At 42.4% G+C, this 24,883-nt stretch overlaps 1 protein-coding gene across 6 annotated transcripts in view; it reads right to left on the bottom strand.

The window, feature by feature from the left end:
* Positions 1-229: 229 nt before the first annotated feature.
* Positions 230-24,883, bottom strand: part of MBOAT1 (membrane bound O-acyltransferase domain containing 1) — a 114,548-nt gene continuing 89,894 nt past the window's right edge. For 5 of the 6 annotated variants that reach the window (XM_049654973.1, XM_049654972.1, XM_049654975.1 and 2 more), the window contains 5 exons: positions 21,376-21,479; positions 18,916-18,980; positions 16,526-16,658; positions 14,245-14,396; positions 230-9,275 (listed from right to left, as the gene is read on the bottom strand). In XM_049654973.1, coding sequence (XP_049510930.1) covers positions 9,149-9,275; positions 14,245-14,396; positions 16,526-16,658; positions 18,916-18,980; positions 21,376-21,479 — 581 coding nt within the window. In that variant the 3' untranslated portion in view covers positions 230-9,148. The remainder of the gene's footprint in view (positions 9,276-14,244; positions 14,397-16,525; positions 16,659-18,915; positions 18,981-21,375; positions 21,480-24,883) is intronic. The other variant, XR_007463078.1, reaches the window with a different exon arrangement.

Below are 24,883 nucleotides of genomic sequence, written 5' to 3'. Positions count from 1 at the left end.
TATAAAAATTCTTTGGAGAAAAGTCTACTTGGGTCCTCTGCCCATTTTTAAATCAGATTATTTGGGGTTTGGGGTATTGATTTGTATAATGTTTTAATATAATTTGGATATTAACCTCATCAAATATATCATTTGCAAATATCTTCTCCCATTCCGTTGGTTGTCTTTTTGGGTTTTTGATGGTTCCTTTGCTGTGCAAAAGCTTTTTGTTTTCATGTAGTTCCAATAGTTTATTTTTGCTTTTGTTTTGCTTTCCTGAGAAGACATAGCTAGAAAAATGGTGCTAAGGCTGAAATCAAAGAAATTACTGCCTATGTTTTCTTCTAAGAGTTTTAGGTTTTCAGGTTTCACACTAGGTCTTTAATCTTTTTGAGTTCATTTTTGTGTATAAGAAAGTGGTCCAGGGGCGCCTGGGTGGTTCAGTCGTTTGGGCGGCCGACTTCAGCTCAGGTCATGATCTCGCGGTCCATGAGTTCGAGCCCTGCGTCGGGCTCTGTGCTGACAGCTCAGAGCCTGGAGCCGGTTTCGGATTCTGTGTCTCCCTCTCTCTGACCCTCCCCTGTTCATGCTCTGTCTCTCCCCGTCTCAAAAATAAATAAAACGTTAAAAAAAGAAAAAAAAAAGTGGTCCAGTTTTCATTCTTTTGCAGGTAGCTGTTCATTTTTCCCACCACAATTTACTGAAGAGACTGTCCTTTCCCTATTGTATATTTTTGTCTCCTTTGTTATTGATAATATAAGCATGAATTTATTTCTGGCTGTCTATTCTGTTTCATAGATCTGTATATTTGTTTTTCTGCCAGTAAAATCTGGACTATGATGCTTCCAGCTTTTTTTCTTCTTTCTCAAGATTGCTTTGACTATTTGGAGTCTTTTGTGGTTCCATACAAGTTTTAGTATTGTTTTTCCTAGTTCTATGAGAAATGCTGTTGATATTTTGATAGGGATTACAGTGACTCCATAGATTGCTTTGGGCAGTATAGACATTTTAACAATACTAGTTCTTCTAATCCATGAACATGGTATATACTTTTATTTGCTTGTATCAACTTTCATTTACTTAATCAGTGTTTTATAGTTTTTAGAGTATAGGTCTTTCACCTCCTTCATTAAGTTTCTTCTTAGATATTTTATTCTTTTTGGTGCAATTACAAATGGAATTGTTTTCTTAATTTCCCTTTCTCCTACTTCATTATTAGTGTAATGAGATGCAACAGATTTCTTTATGTTAATTTTATATCCTGCAACTTTACTGAATTCATTTATTCCAATAGTCTTCAGATGGAGTCTTTAGGGTTTTCTAAGTGTAGTATCATGTCATCTGCAAATAGTGACCATTAGTAACATTTTTCTTACTAACTGGTATGACTTACATTTCCTTTTCATCTCTGATTGCTGTGAATGTAACTTCCAGTACTGTGTTGAATAAAAATAGTGAAAGTAGACCTTTTTCCATTGTTTCTGATCTTAGGTGAAAGACTCTCAGTTTTTCACCACTACGATGTTAGCTGTGGGTTTTTATATATGGCCTTTATTATGTTGAGGTATGTTCCCTCTAAACCCACTTTAGTGAGAGTTTCTAACATGAATGGTTGTTGTATTTAGTTAAATGCTTTTTCATTGAGATGATTATATTTTTATCCTTCATTTTGTTAATATTGTGTATCATGTTGTTTTGCAAATATTTAATCACGCTTGCATCACAAGAATAAATCCCACTTGATAAGAGGTGAATAATCCATTGAATGTGGCTTGCTAATATTCTGTTGAGAATTTTTGCATCTGTGTTCATAAGGGATATTGGTCTATAGTTCTTTTTTTTGGATGTGTCTTTGTCTAGTTTTGATATTGGGGTAATGCTGGCCTCACAGAATGTATTTGGAAACTTTCTTCCATCTTCTATTTTTTTGGAATAGTTTGAGGAGAATAAGTATTACATCTTCTTTATTAAAAAAAATTTTTTTTAATGTTTTATTTATGTTTGACAGAGAGACAGAGCATGAGCGGGGGAGGGGAAGAGAGTGAGGGAGACACAGAATCCAAAGCAGGCTCCAGGCTCTGAGCTGTCAGCACAGAGCCCAATGCAGGGCTTGAACTCACAGACCATGAGATCATGACCTGAGCTGAAGTTGGACGCTCAACCGACTGAGCCATCCAGGGGCCCCTAAATCTTCTTTAAATACTTGGTAGAACTCACCTGTGATGCCATCTGGTCCTGGACATTTGTTTGTTGGGAGTTTTTAGGTTACTGATTTAATATGGTTATGACTAACTGGTCTGTTCCAATTTTCCATTTCTTCCTGATTCAGTTTTGGAAGATTGTATATTTCTAGAAATTTATCTGTTTCTTCTACATTGTTCAATTTGTTGGCATATCATTTTCCTTACCAGTTTCTTAAAATCCTTTGTATTTCTGTAGTGTCAGCTGTCATTTCTTTTGTTTCTGAATTTATTTGGGTCCTCTCTCTTTTTTTTTCTTGATGAATCTGGCTAAAGGTTTATCTATTTTAAGCTTATTTATTTTTGAGAGAGAGAGAGAGAGCACAAGCAGGAGAGGGGCACAGAGAGGAGACAGAGAATTACAAGCAGGCTGTGCACTGTCAGCACAGAGCCCAACATGGGGCTCAAACTGATGAACCCGTAAAAGCATGATCTGAGCTCAAATCAAGACACTTAACCAACTGAGAAGCCCAGGCACCCCTTTTCTTGTTCCTTGAGGTAGGTCTGTATCACTATAAATTTCCTTTTTAAAATGGCGTTTGCTGTGTCTCAGATTTTGGCTGTTGTGTTTTCATTGACCCATTGGTTGTTCAGTAGCATGTTGTTTAGACTCTACGTTTGTATTTTTTCCAGTTTTTTCCCCCATGATTGATTTCTAGTCCAATCCCATTGTGGTCAGAAAAGATGAATATGATGTCAATCTTTCAAAATTTATTAAGGGTTGTTTTGTGGCATAACATGTGATCTGTCCTGGAGAATGTTGCATGTGCACTTGAAAAGAACATGTATTCTGTTGGTATTTTGGGGATGGAACATTCATACAGATGTGTTAAGTCCATGTGGTCTGTTTCATTCAAAGATACTATTGTTTTTTTTTTTATTTTCTGCCTGGATGATCTATCCACTGATTTAAGTGAGGTGTTAAAGTCCCTGTCAGTTTCTCCCTTTTCGTCTATTAATATTTGCTTTATGTATTTAGGTGTTCCAATGTTTTGTACATAGATATTCACAATTGTTATATCCTCTTGTTGGACTGATCCCTTTATCATTACATAATGTCCTTCGTGGTCCCTCATTACAGACTTTGTTTTAAAGTCCATTTTTTCTGATATAAATATTGCTACATTGGTTTTTTACTTTGTGTCTTTAAATCTCAAGTGAGTCTCTTCTAGGCAACATATAGAAGGTCTTGTTTTTCTATCCATTTAGTCACCCTGTGTCTTTTAAGTGGACCATTTAGGCCATTTACATTTAAAGTAATGTCTTTTAAGTGGACCATTTAGGCCATTTACATTTAAAGTAATGTCTTTTAAGTGGACCATTTAGGCCATTTACATTTAAAGTAATTATTGATAGATATGTACTTGCTACATTTTGTTCTCTTTCATTTTTTTGTAGTTTTTCTAAGTTTCTTGCTCTCTCCTTATGACTGGTGACTTTCTGTAGGTGTTACGCTTTTACTACTTTCTATTTTTTGTACATATATTCTAGGGTACCATGTGGTTCACATGTAACATCCTAAGTACACAGCAATCTATATTAAGTTGATAGTCCCTTTTTCACTCCCCACTCTACATTTTATGTATATGTTGTTCCATTTTACATCTTTTAATTTATAATTTTCTCCTAATTATGTCCTTTTATTTTCCATTTAAAGAAGTACCTTTAACATTTCTCCTAAGGCCAATTGAGTGGTGATGAACATTTAAAATTGCTGTCTCAGAAACTCTACCTCTCCCTCAATTCTGAATAACTTTGCCAGGTAGAGTATTCTTGGTTGTAGGTAGGGTTGTTTTTTTTTCCCTATCAGATAGGCTTGGATTGTTCTGGGATGCTTTGTGACTGTGTTACCTTGGTGAGATGGCTAAAGCTGTAGTTTGTGTTGACTAGGAGTGTCCTGGTATATACCATGCTGGGGCCACCTTGGTGGGATGGCTGGGGCTGGTGTGGGCTAGGTGCCTGGAGCTCACTGAGGCAGTAGGCTGGCTAGGGTGGACCTGAACGCTGCTCCTACCCATGCTATCAGGGTGGAGAAGGAAAGTTAACCAAGGTTAAGCCATGGCTTTTTTTCTGTGCCCAGGGGTATCTGTGGCTGGTATGAACTAGGCACCCAGGGCTCACTGAGGTGGCTGGCCAGTTGTGGTGCCCAGAACCTTCCCTCCATCTACACTATCACGGTACATGGTAAACATAAACCATGGTGCTCCCCAGCCCCTCTAATCTGGATAGAGTTCCAGAAGATCTGCTATTTGGAAGAGGTCTAGGGCTGGATCTCTTCCATTCTAGTTGCTCTTTGAAACCACTTTTTTTCTGTGCCCCAGAGCATCTTTGGCTGGTGTGGGCTAGGGTCCCAGGGCTTTGAGTCGGCGGGCCAGCTATGGTACCAGAACCCTGTTGTCATCTGCACTGTCAAGAAGGAAGGAAAACAGTAGTGCTGGGTGGCTCTCTCAGTTAAGCATCTGACTCTCGATTTTGGCTCAGGTCCTGATCTCACGGTTCATGAGTTTGAGCCCCACGTCGGGCCCCTCACTGGCAGTGCAGAGCTTGTTTGGGATTCTCTCTCTCTGCCTCTCTCTTGCTCATGCTTGTTTGCTCACTTGCTCTCAAAAATAAATAAGCTTATTAAAAAAACTTTAAAAAAAGAAAAAAAAAGGAAGGTGAACATAAACCATGGTACTCGTCAGCCCCTGCAACCCAGAGAAAGTTCCAGAAACTCACCAGCCATTTGCAGGGTTCTAGAGCAGTTCCTTTATATTCTTATTCTAGTTGCCCTTGTAAACCATGGCTTTTTTTTCTGTGCCCCACATCACGTCAGATGAATCTGCTCACGATCCCTCAATACTATTCCTCCCCACTGCCGTCTGCAGCATTGGGGATGGGGGGTTCCCTTCATTGCCATGTCTCCCCTCTCTCTTGCTGTTCTCTACATGGCTTATCTTTACCTGTGCAAAACCTGCTTAGCCCCCAGTTCTTCTTCAGGAGGAACTACTCTAAATAGGTGTAGATTTGCTGTATCCATGGAGGAGGGGAGGAAGGGGGTCTTCCTAGGTCACCATCTTGGACGAGAACCCCAGAAAGTTTTCAGTTTACTTTGCCTGGATCCTTCAGAAGAATCATTATCTATAGCAGCTATACCTTAGGAGATGTATTAATAAGACGTAAAAATCAAAATTACCCTTTAATCCATGGGCTACAGAGTGGATATCGCATCAGCAGGCATGAAAACACCGTTCATCTCTGTCCATCTCTATCAGAACTCTTGGGTGACCAGGGACACTGTCAATGAGCAGTAATATATTGAAAGGGATCGTTTTTTCCCCAAGCACTAGGTCTCAACTGTGGGCCTAAAAGATTCAGGAAACCATGTTGTAATTCAGACTCTGTCATTCAGACTCTGTTCTTCCATTTATAGAGGGCAGGCAGAGTAGATCTAGCGTCATTCTTAAGGGACCTAGCATTGGCTTCAGCTTGAAGTCACCCACTGCATTAGCCCCTGACAAGAGCCAGCCGTGCTTTGAAGCCATGCATTGACTTCTCTCCAGCTCTGAAAGCCTTACATGGCATCTGTCATTCAGACTCTGTTCTGTGCTGTCATTCAGACTCTGTTCTTCCATTTATAGAGGGCAGGCAGAGTAGACCTAGCGTCATTCTTAAGGGACCTAGCATTGGCTTCAGCTTGAAGTCACCCACTGCATTAGCCCCTAACAAGAGCCAGACGTGCTTTGAAGCCACGCATTGACTTCTCTCCAGCTCTGAAAGCCTTACATGGCATCTTCTTCCAGTAAAAGACTATTTAGCATAGCCACCTTCATTAACTACCTCAGCTAGAACTTCTGGAGAACTTGCCGAAGCTTCTACATCAGCACCTGCTGCTTCACCGTGAACTTTGATGTCATGGAGACGGTTTCTTCCCTTAAACCTCACGAACCAACCTCTCCTAGCTTCAAACTTTCCTTCTGTAGCTCCTCACCTCTTTCAGCCTTCATAGAACTGAAGAGAGTTAGGGCCTTGCTCTGGATGCAGCTTTGACGTAAGGGATGCTGTGGCTGGTTTGGTTTATCCAGACCACTATAACTGTCTCCAAACTGGCAACCGGGCTCTTTTGCTTTCTTATCATTCCTGTTTCACTGGAGTAACGCTTTGAATTTCCTGCAAGAACTTTTTTCTTTGAAACACAGCTTGGCTGTTTGACGCAAGGGGCCTAGCTTTTAGCCTGTTTTCAACATGCCTTTCTCACCATGTCTAATCGTTTCTAGTTTTTGATTTAAAGTGATAGATGTGTGATTATTGCTCTCACTTGAACACTCAGAGGCCATTGTGGGGTGATTAATGGGCCTAGTTTCAATATTGTGTCTCAGGAATAGGGAGGCCTGAGGAGAGGGGGAGTTGGGGGAACAACTGGTTGGTGGAGAGGTCTGAACACACACAGTTCTCAATTAAGTTTGTTGTCTTCTATGGGTGTGCTTCATGGCACCCTAAAACAGTCACAATAGTAACATCAAAGATCACCATAAGAAATATAAAATAACAAAGATGTTTGGAATATTGTGAGAATCACCAAGCTGAGACAGACACGAAGTAAGCAAATGGTGTTGGAGAAATGTTGCCAACAGACTTGCTCAACACAGAGTTGCCATTAATCTTCAAATCGTAAAAACAACAACAAAAAACGCAGTATCTGCAAAGCACAATAAAGTGCCTGCACTGAATAAAGTCCCACAATAAGAAAAATGTGCCTAAGAGCCCAGCGCTGTCTGACATAAGGCCTCTATGAGCCCAGATTCCAAAGGCCTGACTTTGACTCCATTCTGTAATACTTGATTCTCGGCAAACACGGGAGGGACCAAATGGTCCAAGTTTCCCCACGACTGAGGGGTCAGTAAAGTCACTGGTACAACAGGATGGTCACCCTGGTGATCACCCCTCCTCTTGTTACCAAACTTTTTCTCTCAGAAATGAAGTTATTTAGATACAGTGAAGCCTGAATATAAATCATATTGCCAAGTTCAAAGACTTTACTGTAATATGGATTACTCCAAAGACTTTGGGCCCACGGTGATCTATATCATTTTTACTGGTGTGCATTTTTCTTGGTCTTGCACCTCTACGTGTTCCTGTTGGAAAAAGCCCCTGATAGATGGTAAGTACCCATATCCCCTCTCCCCTAACATTCCTCGTGGACCAGCAAGGTGGTATTGCCCCAAGGTTACCTGGTTAAATTGGGGTGAGCCTCAAACACCGGCCAAAATGTGCTATTTCTTAACTTCCATTATCTTACATATAAGGCCTACAGTTTAGGTTCTAGTATTCTCCATGAACACCATACAAACTCTTCAAGGGACAAGCACATCACTTCACATTTCATCGCCCTAAGCAGCAACAGGGTACCTCCTGGAAATTACAAACTGTCCAAAGCTTTGGAATTTGATTTTAATCTCTGCTCCTTCACTAACTCTGTGACTGTAGGGGCACAGTCTCTGTGACTGTGGGGGCACTGAGGGGTTAATCCTACCTGCAAAGTTGGGAATGAAGATAGGAAATTAAACCAAAAAAACCAAAACCTTCCAAGTACCTGACATAGAGGACAAATTGAACAGGTCATAAAAGGTCAAATTTAAACAAGTAAAAACTGGAACTTTGTGCATTTGTTAAAACTTAAGAGAAAAACCTGAACTATGTGCATTTGTTAAAACTTAGAGAAACACACAAATATAAGGCACGTGCTTCAGAATGCCGAGTCACCCCTCACAGAAACAAAAAGCAATCATTCCATTCAGGAATGCTTCCTTTATATAGAAACACAGCATTCATTTGGTAAAAAACCAATTGGGAGCCATCTGATTGGAACAAATTCTCTCACCATTACTTTAGGGTACACTGTTGTAACATATAATTTATTATTATCAGTTTCATCATTTTGCACATTTAATACCATGTTTCTTTCTCCCACATAGAATATTATCCAATAGAAGTCCCCGAAAGGAACCACAGCACATTCATAACAAGGATAGAAAACGGTCCTCCATTTCTGCTCTCCGATACAATGATTCAACTAAAATAGTCAAATTTAATCAACTGCAAAACCAGAAAAGTGAAAATCAGCTGGTGTGTGTATCATAACCAAGATCATGGACACCTCCACGAAATGAGGTGAGCAAAGAGAAAAATGCTGCTTCTTAACAAGCTTCTATGGAACTTTACTTTTTTAAAACAAATTACTTATTTAGAAGGCTTATTTATTCTGCCTTTGATGGTACAAACATTTGGGTGTTTTCTCAGGGCCATCCCTGGGCAAAGAGATGGCGTGTGTGAAATGGAAAACAGTAGCCCTTCCTAGACTCCTGGAGTACAGGAGACTGATTTCCAATCTTGGCTCAGTTCAGAAGGAAAAAAGGGAAGAGTTCTATCTCTTGGGGAAAAAAATGCAGCCTACTTTCGGGCATGCCTGATTTTCCATCCACTCAAGTGTTCACGGCAAGTCCTCCTGGTTCTTTCGTGCCGGCTCCTTCTCCTCCGTGGTCTTCTGAGTGTCGTCACTGTGGTCAAAGGGTCTGGGGCTTCCCAAGGAACAACCGTATCTGGGTATATTCTGGAAGATCAGCTCTGTCAGCAACCACACCTTCTGCCTTCCGGAGCAGATGTATGGGCTCCCGTGGCTGGAAATGGTGCCAGAGAAGCAAAGACCCAGCAGCCCAGACTGCACGGTCGCTGGCACATTCTGCACATACCTCCACCCCACTCAAGTGTCCTAGGAACTATTAAGTCAACCGGACATGGCTGACTTAAAAAGGCTTGATAAAAATTCTCCCTGCACTTAAAAAAAAATGCATGTAAACACTGCTTCTAAGTCACTGGAGAACCCTTGAGCCTTTTGGTCTCAACTTTCCGATGTTTTGCAGTTTTACACGCTCCGCTTTTTCTTGGAGGTATCAATCTTTTTTCTTCTTATTAATGGAGTTCAGAGTCTGAGGCTGCCTCTGAACATGAGCATGGGGTTTGACCGGCAGAAATAGTATTATCAGAAGACTTATGATGTGTAAATAAAAGTACATGGACCTAAAATAAAACACAAAAATTATATTTCGCACAAGGATGCAAATGGGAAAAGTCACATGGGTGTGATTACATCATCTGCAGGCCAGCAAGTGAAGGCACCATTTTGGGCAGTAGCCAACCCGTCTGTATTCCAGTTTGCCTTGATCCACCCCAAGGCGGGGGGGGGGGGGGGGGGCTCCTTCGGTAGGTGAGCAGGCCAGGGATGGACCAAAAGCATAGAACTGAACACAGCAAACCCATCAGCCCATCTACAGATAGATACACAGTACTGTCCCCCTGCCCTGATCAGACTAAGAGCATGAATCCCATAACAGCCAGAAACCCCTAATGATTTGAAATCTAAGAACACACAGGACCCAATTCAAACCCTATACTCTGTTCCCTAGACACAAACGCACCTTACACTTTAACTGATATGCTCAAGTGTAAAGAGTTGTTCTTGTGTGTGTTAGGAGCCAGAAGAATCCAGATTTTCAAAACCTGCTCTATGACTCTGAAAATCGCTTTCACCCAAACTAATAAGAAACAAGTGCTGCTTTTTCAGTCTGTGCATTTCTATTGTGTAAACGTGGCATTCAGCACACTGAGCACAATGTAGACAATAAATATCTGTAAATGCAAGTAATTAGAAACAGCTCACATTTGTACAACTGTTCTATAGCCTTTTGGAAAGGCTGAACTTAAACGTTCTCCAATGCTTCTGGAAGATCAAAGGAAAATAATGTCAAGAAACCCAGAACGGATTCATGTGTCCTCAGACACATTGGAATCAGGTTAATTCACATATCCCCTAAATAAATTTCCCTGAAAGCATCTACAGAATAGTCAAGAGTTCTAACAGAAAAAAATACATCTTCACTTATTCTTTCAATAAGCATTTACTGCTTAGGATATACAAAGCATTAAACCAGGACCAAAAAAAAAGGCAAAGCCCTTCCTTCCTTCAGGGGAATGGGGAACAACAGGAATATAGGAGTGAGGGTACCACAGATACCTCCCTCCCACCTTAGCTGGAGGACACGGTCCAAGAGCCCCAAGTAGAGGTCTGAAACTGTGGACAGTACTGAAACCTATATATACTGTTTCTCCCTCTACAGACTTATGATACAGTTTAATTCATAAATTAGGCAAAGTAAGAAATTAATAGAACTACAACCATGTACTTTAATAAAAGTTATAAGAATATGGTCTCTCCTCTCTCAAAATACAGTACAATAGTACTGTACTCACCCTTGTGATGATGGGAGGTGATAAAATTAGTAACATTAGGCTACTACTGACCTTTTGATCACACATCAGGAGGCGGATCATTTGCTCCCAGAGAGTAATTGCGGGTAACTGAAACCATGTAAAGCAAAACCGGGGATAAGGAGGCTCCTATAATTTAACCAGCCCCAGGCAAGTAAACAATTAATTTATTGTCTAAACCAGGACACCGAGAGTGAAAAAGAGTTCTATAGATAGACACACTGGCTCAACAGGCACTCCAGCCACGCTTTGTTCTTGCATTTTCCTTAATCTTTCATCTACACTGGAACAGTTATGTTAGATTAAAGCCAATTATTTTGGAAGTCAGAAGGAAAATATTTCAATCCCCTCCCAAAGTTTAGTAACCTATTCTGCCATTCCATATTTTTCTAAAATTTTAAGAAATACTTCATCTTTTTTATTTTTTTTTTCAACGTTTTTTTATTTATTTTTGGGACAGAGAGAGACAGAGCATGAACGGGGGAGGGGCAGAGAGAGAGGGAGACACAGAATCTGAAACAGGCTCCAGGCTCCGAGCCATCAGCCCAGAGCCTGACGCGGGGCTCGAACTCACGGACCGTGAGATCGTGACCTGGCTGAAGTCGGACGCTTAACCAACTGCGCCACCCAGGCGCCCCCTTCATCTCTTTATTATGGAAAAACTCAACATTTGTTGAGCACCCTAGTTCTGAACCAGGTACCCCAGATACACCGATGAATGAGGCATAGTCCTCACTCTCAAGGAGATGCTATCTGCAAAAGATGTCTCTACCTGGCATCCTTACACACTGAATTTAAGAAAGTGTCACTACTAGGGCACCGGGGTGGCTCAGTCAAGCGTCGGACTTTGGCTCAGGTCATGATCTTGCAGTTCATGGGTTCGAGCCCCTGTGCTGACAGCTTGGAGCCTGCTTCAGATTCTGTGTCTCCTTCTCTGCCCCTCCACTGCTTGCTCTGTGTCTCTCTCTCAATAAGTAAATGTTAAAAAATATTTTTTAAGGGTCTTCTACTTAAAGACAAGTTCGTGGATAAGGATTTGCCTTTCAAAATGAGTTCCCAAAAAGGTCCAGCCATGGACCCCAAAGGTGCCCCAACCTTCCAATTCATGTATTGAAGCCCTAACTTCCCAAGGGATGGTATTGGAGAAGTGGAATTTTGGGAGGTAATCTGGTTGGGGGTGGGCCCCGTGATGGGATCACGGGGCCCACCCCCAACCAGATTAGTACCTTTATAGGAAGATAAAGTGAAACCAGAGTGTGAGCTGCCTCTCCCTGTGTGGCTCTGCCACCCTGTGAGGACACGGAGAGAAGGCAGCTTCCGTAAACTAGGAAGACAGCACTCACCAGAAACCCAATCTGCCAGCACCTTGATCTTGGGACTTCCCGGCCTCCGCAACGAGGGAAATGTTTGTGGCAGAACTCACTCGGGCTATATTTAGTCATAGTATCCTGAGCTCAGACAGGTTCTTTCATAATACATTTAAGTGTTTACTTGGGATTCACAACTTAAAGATTAGACAGGAATTTAAAGCTGAGATGGGAAGTCACCATAGATTGAAAACCGACTAGACCTAAAAATAAAGCACATCTGAAATTTAAATGTTAAGCAGTGATGGATGTGCGGAGAAGTGATTTGCATACAACTGCCATTCATTGCCAGTCACCGAAATTAGCCCCAAGTGAGGAACAGATCTGGAATGCAACCAGACCCACCTCCGCTAAAAAAAAAACAAAAACAAACCGCACATTCAATTTTCATTTCTTTCATCAGATTCAGTGATTCTCTTAAGAGATGCTGAAAACACTTTGTGAGATGCAATCTATGATAGCCGTTGGCAACACGTGGCTGTTACAATTCAAATTAATTAAAATTAGATAAAGTTGACCATTCAGTTCCTCAGTCACTGCAGCCACATTGCAGACGCTCAACGGCCACACGTGCCGATGACTAACACACCGGATAGCATTTCTAGACTGTAGAAACTTCTGGACAGAGCTGATCTGGGCAGGGAATTATTGTTTTTGTAAATACATGGAAATCTACTTGGGTGATCTGGCTTGGTAGCTATTTGCTTCTCTTCCTCTAGAGCCCCTGAGTGTAGGAATCAGCATACTGCAGTCGGTTAAATGCACGTTATCTCCAACAAATCGCTATTTAGCATGATCTCCAACCAGTAACATTCTGCCCAAATAGCTTGTAAAGACATTTTTCGTGACTGCATTACTGTTCTCGCTATAAAGGAACTCCAGGTCTGAAACTCAGGTCGAGGTGTGTGAGTTTTGTTCAATCACCCTCTCTGAGCTTCCACTTCCTCTTACGACAAACAGGGATACTGAGAGCTACTCTCTCCCCTCAGCTCACCGCTATCTACCATGGATTCTCGGTTCTGCCAACACTCAGGTCACTTGGGGCTTCAGTGCCCAGAACCTCCTCCTAGCACAGGGGGCCTTTTCAGTGCTGTTCCCTGTGTCTGGAGCACAGTCCCTAGGGTGCTCCACCTGGACCATCACCCTCACATCCCCACACACACTATGTTTCGCTCCCCCCCCCCCCCATGCAGCCTCCAGGTCTTAGCTCGAATGCCGTTGTCACCCAAAAGCTACCCTTGATGTCCGGTCTGAGTCCGATTCCTGTTACGTGCCCTCCTAAGTCTCGATACTGATGAGGGAGCATTAAGGCAAGCTGAGGGCAAAGTGCAAGCCAGCACCCCTGCCCCCGCCCCGCCCCCAGGTGGGATATGTGCCATATTCCTCAGACACTCCTGGCCGCCCAAGGACCAAGGAAAGGAAACAAGCAGTTAATAGAGATCATAGTCATGCGGGACGGGAGTCTCCCTCAGTTCACAAATATCTTAAGATGGCCTTTTTTTGGTAATTTATTATCAACAGACTCCTCTCCAGTTATCTCTAGACTCCGTTTCCTGGAGCCCCTGGTATCACCTTCCTCTCCATAGGGATATGGGGAACAAAGGCAAGAAAGAAAGAGCAGGTAAAATTAAATTTCTTTACAACCTGCAGCCCATTGATAAGTACTTCAGGCAAATTCGGAGTAGAACATTTCCTCCAGGAACCCCCCACCATCCTAGCGTAAATGCCTTACTAGAGGAAAAACAACCTTAGCTTCACAATAGCAAGGCCTCAGGTATCCTAGGAGTCCTCTTTAGCAGACCAAAGTCCTTCTGGAGGCCTCCTTTTGACTCTACCTCCCCCAACTCCAGGGTATATAACTAGTCACTCTTCACAACCCCAGTAGAGCTGTTCCTGCCCACCGGTCCTGTCCATGTGCTTTGATAAAATCACATCTTGCAGCAAAGACATCTTCAACAATTCTTTCTTGGCCATCAGATACCAACCCCCACCACTCCAAAACCTCATCAGTATCATTCACTCTGAGTACAATCTTAATGTACTCTTAATGTACTTAATGCCTCTATCCCCTCCATGGGACCAGGAAGGATTTCTTTTATTTTTCTCACCATTTTATCCCTAACTTCTAGGACAGTGCCCAGCAACCAGAAGGTATTAAATGGTTTTGAGCTGAACGCAAACATTCCTGCTGTAAGTTGACACATATTTCACATTTTGGCAGTTTCCTCCACTTAAGATACGTGGAAGCCATATTTAGAAATTCTTAATACTGATGGATTCAATTTGCCAACTTCCAAGCCAAACGCAGAGAAGACAAGTTTATGAAACAGCAATGGAGAACGACGGAAACTTACTTGTATAAGCTGATGGTTGGTTCAACTGCTAACATAACGAAGGGAGCAACGGTGTAGGACACGGCCAGCTGAGTGACCGCCCAGGTGACCACATCATATGCAACCTTGAGGGCTTTTGAGGAAAGGAAGTAATGTCTGTAGTTGTTCCTCATCTGCAAGCCAAGGAAGGCAGAGCCAGGGATAAAAAAATAAAAACAGTTTTTATTCCATGCATGGGGGCAGTATACCTTGGGAATACAGGTGATCAAAAATGCCATTATGATTTTTATTATTGTAAAAACATATATTTACGTCCACTGTTGACAAGTGTTCAAAGAAGCAAAAAAGAATTTCATCTTTTGATATCTCCCAGCGAAAAGCACTGTTTATAACCTTGGCACATATCCTCCCAAGCCTCTCGCTATGCATACACATCCACATTTATATTTTCACTGATGGCACAGATTTATTTTCTAGGCTTTTTTTTTTTTTAGTATTCTATCGAAAACCATATTCCATGCTGAAAATATTAATCTGTGATATAATATGGAAAAGCTAACTTTTCCATAATTAATTTGTAGGTCTTTTAATAAATGGGACTAGATTTGCGTCCAGAAAGACATGTAATTCCCAGATCCAAGAACCAAAGGCGCAGCTGGGACAGTGACTGGCTTACAGGTAGCTTAGCCCCAAAGCGGGAGAGGCTTCCTGGGGGCCTCTGGGTAAGCTAAAGACTCCTTCTTGGCGAGTTCAAGACAGTCAGAGCTCCACCCCCTGGGGAGCGTAAGCAGTATCAGAAAGCAAACTCCTGAGTTCATTCTCCTGGGAATACTGTTCTATCAACCCTCTCTACCGCCTACCTAACTCATTTGTCAAAAATATGTCCGGGCCACCCAAAAAAAAGGCTTTCCATAAATCAATGCTTTGATACCAGTTGAAATCACAGAGCTAAAGGCATTTTCAGGAATAATACTTTGGATATATAAACAAGCACAATTCCGGTCTTTGTTTTAGCTTGTCCTGGCCATCTGTTCCGTGCTTTTATAATGTAAGGGGTATGTGAATGGGAGAAAAGACACGGCGTTCCTTGTTTTCCACTTACAGATATGTGGAATATAGACGTTACTACTCATGCTGATTAGTGCACTTTTAAAATAATCAATTATTCTTGTTCACACGTATATTCCAACCCACATTCATCGAACTAAAACAGGTATTCTGCAGGGAAGGGACTCTTGCTGCGGGATTCCAGTGCCTGAAACACTCACAGGATACATGAATTAAAGCGTGAATAGCTATGCTGGGGCTCCTGAATTCACATCCAAAATACAGTTTAACAAATGTCATTAAAAATCCATGGCACCAGGGGCACCTGGGTGGCTCAGTCGGTTGAGCATCTGACTTCAGCTCAGGTCACGATCTCACGGTTCATGGGTTCGAGCCCCACGTCAGGCTCTGTGCCAACAGCTCGGTGCCTGGAGCCTGCTTCGGATTCTGTGTCTCCCTCTCTCTCTGCCCCTCCCCTGTTCATGCTCTGTCTCCGTCTCAAGAATAAATAAACATTAAAAAATTTTTTTTAATCCCTGGCACCTAAATATGGAAGGCCACAATCATTATCAAAGGTTGTGATTAAATCAAATACAAAACTCTACTGCACAATCAGCACACCCTGATTTACAATTACTCACATACGTGTTCATTTCGTTCTTTAAGGGCAGGCAGGGTTTGTGTTTCTTTAGCATCCTACTCTACAACCAGCACAGAGTAGGAACAGTCCAGGACGAACCGGAGGCTACCCAAACAAATTCACAAAGAATTTCACACAAACTAACTTAATCGGATCAGGCATGAGCATGTGACAAGTTAGAGTGATCTCTAACAACACAATTTTACTGGCTGCACAGACTTGGCGGATTGTTTCTCAGCTTACGATAACGAAATGAGAAAATGAGTTGGGTACAAGCAGAATGAAGCCTGTGGAGCCTCAATTACGAAGGCATCATAATTGGTAGACTGCTTAATGATTAAAAATGTTTTCATCTCTTAAGGTACGAAACATTCGTTACTCCTAAAATTCCTTGTTTTGCAAATACCATCTGTAAATAACAGAAAAGCAGTTAATCACTTGGTAGCCAAAAATTCCTATATATTGAAGTATTTCTCTAAGAGGAAGACTTCTGTTGTGTGGTGATTTTTCAAAGTATCACTCCCATCTCCACCACCTACTTCTGAGACCAGAAGGTAACACACATACAGGCATCAGATTATTAGGGAAAAGATCTTACAACCAAAGGAAGCTTACCGTTCTGGCTGCTACTGTGACAAGGGTTCCAGTTAAGAAGGTAAAATAGTATCCAGGGTAGACACCATGCCACAAGGCAGACAGGACAAAGGTTAGCACCGTGGGGTACCAGGGAACCCGCTCATAGCACACTCTATGAAGAGAGGAAGGTACAACAAGCCATCAGTCAGAGGAGCAGAAACGTCTTAACTACACTTGTGCCTTCAGACCACACAGAAATCATCTGACCCATTATGGATGGCGAACAAGCCTACCCCTACCAGGGCTTCTCAATGCAATGCCAGCTGCCTGAGCTCCGTTTCCTGAATGCTACCAGACAGGGAATTCGTAGTCCAATCGTCTGGGGAGTAGAATAGGAAGTTTTAAACTGCATGGAACTAAATGATCTGGGCCCCGTCATACGAGATCTAATAAAAGTCCAAGCGGTCACTCCACCCAGCAAGAGCTCCTGCCTCATAGAAGCGCACTCCTCCAGTGCCCTGATCTACCGGGAACACTTATGGATCAGGGCCACTGGCACTAGAACTTTTCAGATCAGGATAGCGTCTTTCGAAGTGGGTATCTTCCTTCGGTCAAAATGAATCCCAACCTGGCCTCCGTGCCATCTACCCAGCCAATGCTGCAAACCGTTTCATCTCTCTTGGCAAGGACTCCAGCACAAAATCACGGTGTCGGTTACATGACTTTTCAGCACTTCCGGTGTCCCTTTGGATTTCAATCCACGAATTCGCTTTAAAGAGTGACACTGTGAGGACCTAGAAACTGTCAGCAAATACCCTGGAGATCTCTGACTTCTTGGTTGATTAAAACGAAGTGATGGTCCGGGACTTTCTCCCAAATCTGATCTATAAATCGCCAGTGGCAGCATAAGGAAACCACGATGTGCTTTACTAAACAATCGAACCCCCAAAAATAAAATAAAATAGAAATTCAAACAGTTAACACCAATCCAGCTCTGTATGGATTGTCAAACGCAACGGAAGTGAACCCAAACTAAGGACTATGGCTTCCTTGTCACACAAAGAAAGAGAATGCATTTGGGGAAAGAGACACAGAACCTGGATGCCACTTGGAATGTTCCTTTGAAATGGGCTAGTCTTCACAGGTATTTGTTTCTTACCCTCTGTATCTTTTTGTATGAATAAGATGCTTTGTTTTCCAAAATGATTTTTTAATATTTGTTACATTTTTTATGTTCAGTCATCTTAGAACATAAATTCCCAATGGAGATATTGGGATTACCTGACATACAGAAATAGAGGTTTAGGGGCACCTGGGTGGCTCAGTTGGTTGAGCATCCGACTCTTGATTTCGGCTCAGGTCATGATCTCACGGTTCATGGGATCAAGCCCTGTGTCACGTTCTGTGCTGACAGTGTGGAGCCTGCTTGGGACTCTCTTTCCCTCTCTCTCTGTCCCTCCCCAACTCGTACTCTCCCCCTCCCCAACTCGTACTCTCTCTCTCAAAATAAATAAACATTAAAACAAACAAACAAAAAAAGAAATAGAGGTTTATGCTAAATTTTCTGGTAAAATTAATAGCACCAGTAAGTACAACTTCCCAAAATTTGCATGTTCAGGTCAATTCTCAGATGGCGCTGCTTGAGTTTACTTTGGAGTGTTACCGTATATTGTCTCTTACCCCGATGTTGGGACCTATGAAAAATGCTACGTATCAGAAACAGAATCTACAGCTTGATAGTTTCACACTCTTCTTGCACTCATATGATCGGAGTATTCGCTAGCTAGAGTTTTTTGCTTCAAGGATAGCACATTATTAATTCCATATTAAGTAACGTTTCCAGTCTTGGAACGTGTAGGGAAATAAACGACAGAGAAATACGAACAAAAATGTGAGGTTAAAAAAAACCTAAATCTTCAAGGTGCCATCAAGCTGTTAATGCTAGGGATAAATGGAGATCTTCAGTGATTTGATGCTGACATTGACCTTCCTTGACCTAATCTCCTATAGGTAAGAGGCAGCAAAACACAGAGGTTTAAGAGCCTGGCTCTGGAGAGAGTCTCTTTGGGCTCTTATCAAGTACTCATTAGCTGTGTGACTTTAAGCAAGTGTCATAACCTCTCTGTCTCACTTTCCACATCTGTAAAATGGGGATAACCACCATCTCCTATGGAACTGACCTGAGAACGGCACGAGTGGCTGCTAGACAAGAAGGGCACTATTAGGTGTTTGATACACTAAAGTAACTATGCTACGCTGCGACCCTCTCACATTATTTCTACTTTTCCATTATAGGGCAGAGATGTTAATACAAAACAAAAGTGTCAGATGACACGTTACTCCTGGCAGACTACTGCTCATCTAGCGACGCCCATCTAAACATATCCCAGTGCCACGAGCAATGAGGTCATTTTTTTTATTTTTCTTACCGCTTTAGCCAAGTAGCTGTCTGAATATTCCAGTTTTCTAAGTACATTTTGAAACTTGTGGCAGTCTAGAAAGAAGAAAATAACACCTATCATTAGCTTCAAAAATTCCCCAAGTAATGGAAAGTCCTCCCCAGAGTTTCCCTGGCGGCAGATTAGATGTGCATAGAGACGACTCCATCCAGAGAAGATCAGTGGTTCCATCCTACACAGTACAATTTCCCGGTGTTTAGACAGTTCGCTTTGCACTAAAACTTGGCTTGCAAAGTCTTCATTTCCCTCAAAACTTATTTTCAAATTATAGGAAAACTGAAGGAATGTCTTACAGGTTTTTCTCCCACTCTGGTTAAAAAAAATTTTTTTTAAGTCATCTGAGTTTAAAAACTAAACACTCTAAAGGGGGATTTGCCATAGGAAAAGTTTCATCATGTCGATTTAGGCTTTTCTGGAGACAACCTAAATTTAACTGTCATCTTTCCCTATGTGGCCATCTATACACTAGGTCAGTCTTGTGAAGTGATTCTGCCAAGAGCTGCACAGGTTCAAGGGCTTCCAGTTGGATTTAGAATAGGGAGAGATTTCACGCATGAAGGAGTCTCCATACAAAAAAAGAAAACAAACATCACCCAACTGGCAATGACACAGGTGCCAAGGAGAGAGATTCCAAAATAATCCATCAATTGGGTTTTCTCATTAAAAAAAAAAAGAAAGAAAGACAAAAGTCATATCAAAGGCTGGCAGTAGAAAGCATGAAGCAAACTTTCAAGAACCAGAACTCTTGGGGTGCCTGGGTAGCTCAGTTGGGTAAGTGTCTCTTGATCTCAGTTTAGGTCTTGATCTCAGAGTTGTGAGTTCAAGCCCCACATCATGATGCCTACTTTAAAACAAAACAAAAAACCAGAATTCCTAACAAAGGCAGAGTATAAGTGGCACTTTTTTCTATGCCAGCCCTAAGGACATCTTGGGCCATACATTGGCCTAATGTAGTATGTTTGGAGGGAAGGTGAGAGATGGTAGGTAGGTAGATAGATCAGACAGAAAATTAAATACATAAGTAGATATTATAACTTTTTAATTCAAAGCCCTAAGGGGTTTTATTTATGTTGTCTTTGGCTAATACAATGCTATATGTACAGCTTCGAAGTACCTTAACTAAATCAGACTTCCTTGGGTTTCTTCAGCTCTTTGCTCTAGATCAACTCTACTGAGAATGCAAACTTCTGCTTTCTGGTTTTCTCTTCTAATAAAGATGTGACTTAACAACTTAGCGCTTCACCCTGACCACACACCCACAACAGGAGGGCTGTGTTTTGGGCACACAGCTGAGGGGACTGGTGAGCAGGCCAAAGGGAGATGCTGTAAAGTACGTGTACCCGAAGCACCCCAAGGCAACCAGCAGTGATCCGAGATTTTTGAGGAAGCCAAGAACTTGAGTGGGAAAAGCGAATGAAGTCCCGATGCGACTCTCTCGGACGTCATCTGTATAGAAATGGGAAGCTTGTAAGTGATCTACACTGCTTTTCCAAGCATGACAAAGGTCGTACTGGAGGCTGCTGCTTGTCCATTAAGAAGAAGAGAAGCCTCGGGCATTAAGAAGGTGGAGAACATCGGCCATGTCCCCTTTTGGCCTGGTGTCCACCTAACAGGGAGCAGGCGGTCAGTCTCCACATCCCTGGTTTCTTGCTCTACACGCACATCCTCTTCTGCTCAGACTCGCCCGTGGCACCCTGCCTGCCCTGTGGTGGGTGGGAAACCAGAACCGACAGCAAATATGAGTCACCCGGCTAGAGGACCAACCCTTCTGTAGGTCGAGAACCGAGTCCTTACTCCCACTCAGCAGCCAGAAGGAAAGGCTGCTCTGACCACTCACACAATGCCAGGAAAACCGGGAATCTCATGGCCCCAACAAGACCACCTCTGAAGATAAGGACATGTCGAGAACCGAACCGTGATCCAAGAACAGAGCCAGGGAAAGACCAAAAACAAACAAACAAACAACAACAAAAAACCCACGCTGATTCGAGTGGCCTAAAAGCCATGTGCCATGACAACGCTTCTTAAAAGCAAATGGATTAGAAATGTTTCAGAAGGAACCACAGAGAATGCCTGCCATACAACAACCTAAACGCAGGAACTTCCAGTCTGTATTCTTGACTGAAGAAAGCAGAATGTGAAATGAGAGAAGATGACATCTGTACTTTCTGGTAGAAAGAACAGGACTGTAAACAACAAAACGATTTTCCTGGTTCCTTTTCAGATTTCTACACGTCATTCCTTGAGCCATGCAAACTGTCAAGAAAGTAGGTTATCTTAAAAAAAAAAAAAAGTCCAAGGGGCTGCTCGACTTAGAATTCCCTGATCCCTCGGACACTCTGAGGAAGAACTTCCAGGGACACCACACTCAAAGCAAATCATTTGCTCTATTTGCGACGGAAGCTTGATGCAAAAGCATAATAGACTCACCTCAATTTTCCAGATGTTTAGGTTAGAAAGCAGATCCCAACAGAAATTTCCATTCTTATCCACTCCGCTGAACCCAAAGCCTGCTGCATTATTCACTGCATCAGCTATGGTTTTTAAAACAACACATTAGGATATGGAACAAAAGTCACGTTGCTGCTTTATAAGATATTAAATGTCTGTCTAACTTTAAGATTGAGAGAGAGGCAGTGGTCTCTCCTTTGGGAAAGAAACCAACACAATTTTAAGGACCTGGTACCATCATAAATCACAGAAACATCAGTGGTTCTTTGGTGGCCTTAACGTTCACGGACTCATTTTTATTCATTCGCTAGCATTTAGTGAACACCTGCGAATAATAAGGCACTAGACGCTCACAGAACACAAAATGGAAGTAAAAGAGAAATGAATCAGAACAAAGCAGCAAGGATTTAGTGACCAACTTGATAGAAGGGGAGACAGGGAAGAAGGTAAACACACATCTAAGCTCAGAAGCAGAGGCCAGAAGAAACCGAGGACCCAGGGGACTCAGGCCCGAGAGTTGTCATTCAAGATGGCACAACGTGAACTGATAGCGTTAGTTCTGAAAGAGAAACCGGAGCTCATTCTGGACACATTCAGGGTGACATGCCAGTAGGTTTCAGCCAGAGCTGCTGAGATACAGTTAGAAAAGCTCAGAACACAAGACAAAGAGCTGAGACAGAGAGACATGAATCTGGGGCCAGCAGCCACGGAGACCACACGTGGACCCCATTACCAAAGCATCCTACCCACAAAGTCAGTCTGAGAAAACGCCCGTTTCCATCTTTATTTCACTTCACTGAAGTGTAAGAAGATGTCCCCCTGCGGTGAGTGCAACATTTCTGACTCCTTAATTATGCAATTTTGTAATCAGATAGAGACCTGATGAAATCGACGTAGATGCCGACCAAGAGGCTGATTTTCTCTTTTCACTTCGTTCAATTCTGTCAGACTATTTTCTTTAAAAAAAGAAACTTCAACACCCCGCCCCCCCAAAATAGTAGTCCAGATAAAAAATGGGCAGAAGACACAGACATTTCTCCAAAGACAACATCTAGATGGCCAACAGACACACGGAAAGATGCTCAACATCACTCATCAGGGAAATGCAAATCAACACTATAATGAGATATCTATCACCTTATTACTTGTCAGAGCAGTTAAAAAATACAACAAACACCAAGAGTTGGCAAGGATGTGGAGAAAAAGGAATCCTCATAGACTCCTGGTGGGAATGCAAACTGGTGCAGCCACTGTGGAAAACAGTATGAAGGTTCCTTAAAAAGTTTAAAAAAAGGCCTACCCTATGATCCAGTAATTTCACTACTGAGTATTTACCCAAAAAATACAAGAATACTGCTTCAAAGAGATACAGCATTATTTACCATAGCCAAACTATGGACACAGTCCCAGTATTCATCATTGATGAATGGATAAAGATGTGATATGTGTGTGTATATGTATACACACATACACACAATGGAATATGATTTATCCATAAAAATGAAACCTTGCCATTTGTAACAATATGGATAGAACTAGAGAGTATCATGCTAAGTGAAATAAGTCAGAGAAAGACAAGTACCATATGACTTCGCTCATATGTGTTTAAAAAACAAAACAAATGAGCAAAGGGGGGAAAAACACAAACCAAGAAACGTACTCTTACTTAACTCTAGAGGACAAACTGATGGTTACCAGAAGGGAGGTGCATAGGGGGATGGGTGAAAAAGGGTCTGGAGATTAAGGAGGGCACTTGCTGATGTATGGAAGTGTGGAATCACTGTATCACACACCTGAAACCAAATACAACGCTGTATGTTTACTGAAGTTAAAATAAAAAATAAATCACAGCGCCGTCTTAAGATCTGGGGAGATCTTAGAAAAATCTTTCTTGTAGCTCTACTCATTCTTTTCTATAGGAGTTCAGGGCCAGCTCCAGAGTGACTTCTGAAGGGTTACTCTAAAGAAACACAGCCCGTTCTATGTTCGTCTCCTTTCCTTTTGAAAGGGCTGATGACTGCTTTACCACCTCCAGGTTGGTCCTCTAGCCGGGTGACTGTGTTTGGCTTCACTGGGAAACGATCTGGCTTCTTTTAGAAGGAGGGAAGAGAAGTACTGAGCGCTGATAGGTCATTCTCCCAAGCTGACTGGATGGATACTCAGCGGACAAGGAGAAGAACAACAAAGCAAGGGTGTGCCAGTTAAGAAACGACTGGGTGTGCCAGTTTAAACGTGCGGGAAGACACTGAACGACAAGACAAAGAGAAGAGGGGCAGTTGGGGTCGGTGTTGGAGACTGAAACAAGGGCCGGGACCCGCAAGGCAGCCCCTCACTCAGTTCCTTCCGCCCCCTCCGGCCTCATCTAAAACGCAGATTAACAGAACTTCTTTTCTTTCTGGTTCTCGCTACCTTTCCAGGATTGTAGAAAGCTCTCTCTCTACAGGTGTTCTCAGTCAGTGTTCCCAGCGGTGCGAACACAGTGGCAAGGGTGAGCTCCGGAGGCAGAGCCCCTGGCTTCCTGCCCCCCATCGAGCAACACCCTGAGCGTATGGCCTCGGGAGAGTTGTCTGACATCTAGACACCCATTCCCTTGAGAGGAAATTGGACAGAAGAATGGTATCGAATTTAAAGCCATGTGGAAAGACTTAAACGAGATATGAGTGAGCACAAAGCACGGTGCCTTGCCTGTGGGCGCTCAAGAAATGTTAGCTGTTATCAGTGTCCGTCTTGCCCAGGCTTAGTGATGCTAACATTCTCATCACGCAGGTGGTCAACAATGCCAGACTCCGAATGCTAGAAGGAATTCTGATCCCACAGCCTGAGCGGCTACGAGCCACCCCGCCAAGATAAATGAAGGACCAGAAATAGCGACTCTCGGATGCTACGTCTCTATAGAGGATGGGGGGACCTACCGGGTCCCCCTAGTGCATTCTGCCTCCTCTTAAGCGAAGACTTGTTTTTGTCTCCAAGCGGAGGTGGGTGCTACATTCACCAGCCCCAAACTGGCTTTACTTGTATTGCCTACTGTATGATCGCAGATAAGTTGGATACCCATATTTTGGAGGTCGTGTTCCTTGGAACACAGCCTGGGCTGAAGTTGAGTCTCGCTAATTAGTACTAATTAGCAAGGGAAAAACAACCAGGATCGTACATGAAGTCCAAAGAAAACAGCTTTAATTATTTCACTGTAAACAGTAACGAGAAAACGAGGCTAACACGGTGCAGCTCAGCTGAGATCCATCAAGAGGCCAGCTTTAAGGATTAAATTTATAATCACGTATAATTAGTGCATCAATTATATGTAAATGATGTTTTAAGGAGCTGGATAAAACAATTATTTGGTAAAGCAGTTTAAGCATTCCCTGTTACACTCTTCATTGCTTCTTTATTCGTAACACAAAGGTTAATTTCAGACCAGCCCAAGCAATCTAAACTAACAAGGTTCAAATTGAGGCCATACAAATTAATGAAGTGTTTCTACTGAAGC

Source organism: Panthera uncia (assembly GCF_023721935.1).
Source record: "Panthera uncia isolate 11264 chromosome B2 unlocalized genomic scaffold, Puncia_PCG_1.0 HiC_scaffold_25, whole genome shotgun sequence".
In the NCBI taxonomy this organism is placed as follows: domain Eukaryota; kingdom Metazoa; phylum Chordata; class Mammalia; order Carnivora; family Felidae; genus Panthera; species Panthera uncia.
This window is presented reverse-complemented; position numbering and strand designations above follow the sequence as displayed.